The sequence below is a fragment of the Malus domestica genome, chromosome 17 (assembly GCF_042453785.1).
Source record: "Malus domestica chromosome 17, GDT2T_hap1".
Lineage (NCBI taxonomy): Eukaryota > Viridiplantae > Streptophyta > Magnoliopsida > Rosales > Rosaceae > Malus > Malus domestica.
In genome coordinates, this window is record NC_091677.1 from 17,165,421 (window position 1) to 17,172,625 (window position 7,205).

General features: G+C 37.9%; 1 protein-coding gene across 2 annotated transcripts; it reads right to left on the minus strand.

Annotated features, from left to right (window-relative positions):
* Positions 1-849: 849 nt before the first annotated feature.
* Positions 850-6,951, minus strand: LOC103414467 (transcription initiation factor TFIID subunit 12b). Of its 2 annotated transcripts, none has more exons than XM_029097146.2 (9): positions 5,989-6,951; positions 5,255-5,482; positions 3,440-4,006; positions 3,263-3,337; positions 2,821-2,899; positions 2,030-2,094; positions 1,747-1,782; positions 1,412-1,650; positions 850-1,184 (listed from the first exon to the last, which is right to left on the minus strand). In XM_029097146.2, exons 1-8 carry the CDS (start codon positions 6,649-6,651, stop codon positions 1,471-1,473), a joined length of 1,893 nt encoding a protein of 630 aa, XP_028952979.1. In that variant the 5' UTR covers positions 6,652-6,951; the 3' UTR covers positions 850-1,184; positions 1,412-1,470. The 2 variants fall into 2 exon arrangements, with proteins under 2 accessions (XP_028952979.1, XP_028952980.1); XM_029097147.2 differs by having other exon boundaries at positions 850-1,181; positions 5,989-6,939.
* Between the last annotated feature and the right edge of the window lie 254 nt (positions 6,952-7,205).

Here is a 7,205-nt window from a genome sequence, read left to right on the forward strand (position 1 = left end):
GTTGACAACAACCTTCCATTGATCATAAACATTACCAACAATTTTAGCCTACAAGACATTTTTATTTTGATTTGTGCCAACGATACCATCTTTTGCTAATACAAACCTATGTCAAGCACAAAGCAACATTTTCCTCATTTGACAAATTATGACCTCTAATATGATTTTTTGCCATCTTGAAAATTTTGGAAATGGGAAGAAATAGTTTTGGAAGATGGTAGAAACAAAAGTTGGAAGAATTGTAAGAGAAAAGTGAATTTTGTGTGGATATTTGAACTAATACATAGGTATTAATAGAGTTTTTGGGTAAATTTTGAGTTAAATAATTTTTTTTTAATTATTTTAGCCATTGGATTTAATTCTGGACCGTTAGATCATTTTGTTACCGTTAAATTTGATCATATTAGATCTGATTCGTTGAATTCAATAAATTTATAAATATAAAACAAAACATTAAATAAATTAATGTAAACCGTTGGATAACCAACGACCCATTTGAATCTCTACCGTGAATGAAACAAAACACATGTTGGGTTGATTAATCTATTTTGGGCCAAGTGTTAGAGAGAAATAGGATGTGTTTAAAAGCCAAATTTTAAGACTTACTCCAATGGTTAGAGTGAGTCCTACGATTCAAATAATACGAAAAATTTGATCAATTTAAAAATCACATAGCTATTCATGTGTTAGAATAAAACGGTTATAGTACAAATAGCATCCTTATGATAGGGGATCGTTTTGCTTGATTCATAAATTAAGGGAATTATTCTGAAGATGATTGATAAATAGAATGAACGTTTCGAATTATAGCGTTTGTATACTAAAATAATGTCATCACCATGGAAGGAATAAAGGAAAAACAAATTAGTATATCCATACACTTGGAGGTAAGCAGATTAGTGTACAAGTTCACCCAAGAAATCAAATAAATTAGTACACAAAGCGAACTAGTTGTTCAATTATTACCATACAAATAAAATCCAAGCGAAAAAATTTAAAGAAATGAAAAACAAATCCCAACCCAACCCTGGTATGCTGCGAGTTGGCCTCACGACTTATGCGTATAAATCGATAATTTCGTCAAGTTCAACTACAGTCATCTAATTGTCACTTCTTAGCAAGTAATTACAGATTTGTGCTTTCTATCGACCCGGACATGCTCCTGCTTTCACTAACCAAACCTGCTGTACAACAAGCAGTTCCAAAATATTAAGTTGATAAACAAGTAGAACCCAGATTTACAAGCGATGTCAATGAAATAAACAAACATGTAACAGTCTGGTATGCTTGGACGACTCTCAAGTACACTTAATTCAGGGTAAAGAATATCAGCTTCCGTATTTCTATTGTAGTTTCAGTAAGCCTGGAAGGATGACGGGACAAATTTATATTAGCGAATGAGGATGCTTACCAACGTATGTAACAACTAAATTCAGCACGGAGACAATAATCGCTGATAGCTGATATCTATTAAAACCGAGTCATTTGCTGCAGCATTTGAGAACCAGTTGATTGTGAAACCAACTGTTCTGCACCAAGAGATGGTCTAATCAAGTGGTTGGTACCAACTGCATTGCCAAACCCCCTGATCATCTCTTTAGGAGTATTGGGATTTTTTTCCAGGTTCGATGATTCCATCAGCGTCCGTATCTGACCAAGTCGTTAGTTGTAGACCAACTTTCAGTTGTTCGTCAAGAAAAAAATATACTAAAAGGAAAAACATATACACAGAAATTTCAAACTTACCACATCCAAACGCTTCTTATGGAGATCACTTGACAACTGTATGTTTAAAAAGTAAGGTATTACAATAAATCTCGAGTTGGAAAGTAGGTTAATAATAATATGGGAGCATCATACATTCTACTTTTGTATCTTCAACAGTTGATTGCGAATCCAACCAAACATATTTAACTTAAAAATAAATAAAAAAGTACTTATCAAACTTTAAATTTGTCCTTTGAAGTAGATATACTCAAAGATGTTAGATGCACCACAATGTTCATCCTAAGATGTTGAAGATACTTACAGATTTGTTTTGGCACTTCCTCTCCTCACTTGAAAACCCGGGAATTGTCAAATGCCAATTTTTCTCTGCAAATGAGTTCAACGCATTAAATTCCGCAATACTACACTTGCATCAACTATGATTCATATAAAGGATCAAGCGAGTCAAGATTCTTGTGATATGAATTATTAATATAATATAAACTTAGATGCTACTATAGCTTCCATACTATTGTTATGTACATCTCCACAAATCTCATATTCATCGCATGAAACAAACAATGACCTCAATGAATTCCAAACCCCATAAACACACCAAAAAAGATATCCATCCATAAATGAGTGTTATTTGTTTTTATTTTTATTTTTATTTATTTTTATTCTTTATTTTTTTTTTATCCCTTCTAATAATAATCAAGAAAATTTTGATAGTAACTTGGAAAACACAAGTTATTCATCAAGAAAAAAAAAAGGAAAGATGAGCACAAAAATGCGCACCACGGCCAACCAGAAACCAAAGACACAAAGAACAAGGAACCAACCAGAAACCTTAATTCATTTTCATTTTTTACTTTTGTAGACAATTAGTTAGGTAGATTGGTCTGTGACATACAGAACCAGATTAAGTAGAGAGAATGAACACAGATTTAAATTCGCTGACTATTTAGTCTGCATATTCAGAAAACTCTCATTTGCATCCCATGTCAACTCATGTTAGATCTTTCTCTAAGTATCATATTAGGTGACCAGTAGGTGTTTAGTGTAAGCATTACTCACAAGAAATATGGAGATGAGTTGTGTTACAGAACAAACCTAGATGTAGCAACACATCCTTGGACTCTAAAGTTGAAGATTTTCTATGCTTTGCCAAATTGCATGCATATGTTGTCACCTGCAAATAGGCATAGGATAAGCACTTAATGTCCACGAGTGCCATATGAAGCTTCTTTTTATCTGCTCCAACATGCCAGAGAAAACTTGGCACGCAGAGTTTTATAAGAGTGAAGTATATATCAGCAGTACAAAACTAATTTAGGACTATTTTGAGGCATGTCCATGTGTGTATATTTATATGAACCCGATCTAACAAGAGGACTTGTATATCAACTGTTAAATTAAATGTGACCAATTGATACGTATATCAGTTGTCCAAAGTTGATCTACAGATATGCAAGTCCTTAAGTTAGATCTTCAATTGATCGTCATTAAATATACATATTACATATAGTATAAAAGTTAGCATGTCAAGCCTTACAGAATCAATGAAGTCATCAGCAATCTCCAAGAGAAGATCTTCAACTTCAGGATCCAGCCTGCCTTGTGAATCAACCTGGGCAGGGAAAAAAGATTTCACAAAGACAAATTTATTAGAGCACAACCACCTCCCAACACACAAACCAAAAAATGAAATAGCAGATTAACTAAGGAATACCTGAGAGACTAAATCTTGTATCTTTCTCTTCCCGAGAAGTTGGTTAGTTGCTTCTGTTCCTTGGCTTGAACTCCCTCCAGGTGTGGTAGTACCAGATGCAGCAGCATCAGGGTGTGATCCTGTTAAACTAAGAGATTTCTGGCCTGCGGGTCCAGCCATCCTTGGGGAACTCAGCTGTTGCTGCTGCTGCTGCTGCGATTGTTGTTGTAGTGGCTGCTGTATTTGCTGCTGCTGAAGTTGCTGTTGATGCTGCTGCTGTTGCAGCTGTGGATGTCCCATTTGTTGCTGCTGCTGTACAAGCTGGTTAAACTGTTGCGGGGTCAAGGGCATAGACTTCTGCAACTGATTAGAAGCCAGTTGCTGCTGATAGAGAACCTGCTGCCTATGTTGTTGAAGACGCGATGAAGGTGAAGGTGAAGGTGAACCAGGGCCAGGACTTGCTGGCATTTGCTTCAACCACTGTTGTGATAAAGAATTCTGTATCATTGCTGGCTGTCCATTCTGAGACACACCAGATAACTGAGGGTTCATAAAAGATAGTGAAGATGTTCTTGGCAAGCTCTGAACCTGTACTTTGTAAAGTCAGATTAAATGTCCCCACCATAAATTGATATATTCATCCAATACATGCTATAGAGTAACAGCATTGCCAAAGATTGTTAAACTGTATAAATACATCTCTATCCTTCCTGCTGTGCAAAATGCCAACACTGTACCACCAATATTAAAATGCCTACAACTCTACAAATATACCCAACAAGCGGAAGTGGGTCATTACAGAAAATAAGAGTACGTTTTGAAAAGAATGATCGATTCCATTCAACAAAACCTGGCAAGGCTAATGTTAGATGCTACAAATAAACGACGACAACAACAACCAACATAGAAAACAAAAAGCATATTTTCTAGGCAGAGCAATGTAGGATTCTCATAGGATACCAAAACAGCAATTGATGGTTTGAAAGGCGCCTTTGTAACTAAAATTCATGTAGCATGAAATAAAGTGATTCATTCTCATTGGTCCTCCGAGTACCAAAATGATAAGTTGACGTAATTGATTCAATATAACTACTATATAAGGTTTAAGGAGTTAATAAAATGTACTCAAAATGAAATAAGCTAGCGGAAAACAACTGTGAAACTTTAGTCAAAAGTGATATCCCGGATGCAAAGATCAAACAGATGATTTGGAAATTTGTTTTTAGTTGGGCATGAAAAGCAGGAAAGACATCATAGTTATCCTAATTCATTTGTTACATGCAGATCTTAAATAACGTTTAAATCTAAATCAAACCAAGGAGAAGGTAAAACGATTATAAAACATAATACAATTAACATTGTTTGGCCTGTTGGTTCTGTCTGTGAACGATACTGGAGGAAAATTCACCAGAAAACATGAAGGTCTGGATAAAGGCCGTGTCACTTTCTTAAAACCAAAACTTTCTTAGAACCAGAAAGTGGAATTCCACAGTTTGAATATCCCTCCCAACCCAAAGAATAAAAGACCTTCATTTATTACTTGAAACAGGTCAGACTACACATGTAAAGCCAAAAGAAAGTCGGCCTCACTGCATGGCCCCTTATTGCAGGGTCCAAAGCCAACATATAAGTTTAATAGAATATGAGAAATTCAAGCTGTAGAAAAACTCATTATACAACATAGCATGATCAGCTAGAATGAGTAATTCACATGCAACATTGTATAACAATTTGCACACACATATAAGAAACTCAAAACCAACATAGCAGTTGGCAGAATAAAGTAGAAGATGCCTAAGTTAGTAGATCGGGCAAGAGGAAAGTATGCAATTATACCTGTGCAGAGGTGAGCGGACTCTGTTGGGCCAACTGTTGCCTAAGTTGGCCCTGCCCCTGATTTATTCTCTGTTGAGCAAAAGAAGCAATGGCCCCATTAGCTCTTAGTTGCGAGCTCAAATTGATGGATCCCATCACCCCCATTGCTTGTGTTCCTTGTAAAGATTGCCCAGGAGAATTACCGTGATGAAATTGGGAACCTTGGACCAGGCTGCCTTTTTGCCTCGGCTGCAGAAAGTTCGCTGATTTTGTTAAACAAGAAACATTTCCATTTTCAAGAAAGCATTGAGTTCACTGGTGTGCTAACTTGACAGTGCGTAATATATTATGCAATAATACAGAAACCAAAGCAGCACATCTATCGATCCAACAGCTTTCACTGATGCACTAATATTCAATGAGAAATTCAAAAGGGAACTGATGTACCATATTAAAATTAAGATTGTTTGCATTTGATTTATAATACCAATCAAGGTGTACTTTACTATGTAATATAGTATATGATTAACATTGGTTCTAGGAAGTACGTAGCATAACCATGTCGGATGGTTTTGCCCACATTGAAGCAACCAGCTATGCCAATATAACATTCACAGAAAAACACTATTAAGAAACTTATGTTGCTACTAAACACAACTTGTTTAAACTCCACAAAATGCACACTAACTACGCCACATTTCACCTACCACAATCAAAAGATAACAGCAAATTTCATGAGGGCAATAAACTCATACCGAGGCCAACAACTGCGGCTGCAGATTGAATTGCGCAGCTGCAACAGCAGCAGGGCCAGACAACATGGGCAGGTGGCCACTCTGCCCGATCAAGGCTGATCGCGACAAGTTCCCACCGCCAAGTTGCTGAGTCTGCTGTGCCTGGTTTTGCTGTTGCTGCTGCTGATTCTGCTGTTGGATACCACCAGGGCCACCAAAATTCACCTGCCCATACAAACCCCCTTGCTGCCTCATCATACCGAAATGCTGCTGTTGCTGCTGCGGGTTCTGGCTCAGCGGCTGAAGCTGGTTCATTCGGGACATCGACGGCGTCCTCTGCAGACTCTGCTGGAGCTGGTAATTCGACATGGAATTCACATTCACGTTCTGGGATTGTTGCACCAATGACTGAGATTGCTGTTGCAGCTGTTGCTGCTGCTGGGTCGATTTCTGCGCGTAATCCAATCCGACGGGGGGCGAAATGTGCTGGGTTTGAGGAAGCGAGACGTTGGGCAGGGGAGGGAGAGGTGGGGATGCGATTTGTGGAGACTGGGAGAGAGTTGAAGAGGATAGGATTGCTGGGTTTTGGGTGATCATAACGTTTGAGGGTGATGCTACTGCTGCTGCTGGGTCAATGTTGGGTTGGAGGGGGTTTGGGGACGACGATGGGCCGTTTTCCGCCATGTTCTCGAATTCGTTTGCTTTTCTGAATAATTGGGTATCTGGGTTTTGATCTTCTTGACAACCAAGAAGCTAATTCATGGCCGATTTTTTAGGTTTCTGAAATTCGGGAACTTGAAGTTTCAGAGAGCGGAAGCGAGAGAGGGTGGAAGAAGGTGCATAGAGAGAGAGGAGGAGAGGTCGAATCTGGTGCTTACACATCAGCAAAAGCATACCAATTGGTCGGTCAACAGATCCTATGCGTTACGGGGAAAACAATTCATGGTACATGGAAAATCTGGAGCGTTTTTCATCTCTAATTATATTGGAGTAATGGAGTTTTTCTACACTAGGTGGTTGTATGTCATTGCCCTAGGGTGGGTTTGAAAAATTAAAAATCGAAAAAGTTGGATCGAAAATCGAACCGAGGTAAAATAAAAAATCGAAGCGAAGCTATCAAATCGAACCAAACCAAACTAAAGTTATAATTTTACCCCTGCTTTAAAACGGTGCATTTCAGCCTTGTTTGCTTCTAATCCTAATGAACCAAAACCGAACCGGAAAAAACAGACAAAAAA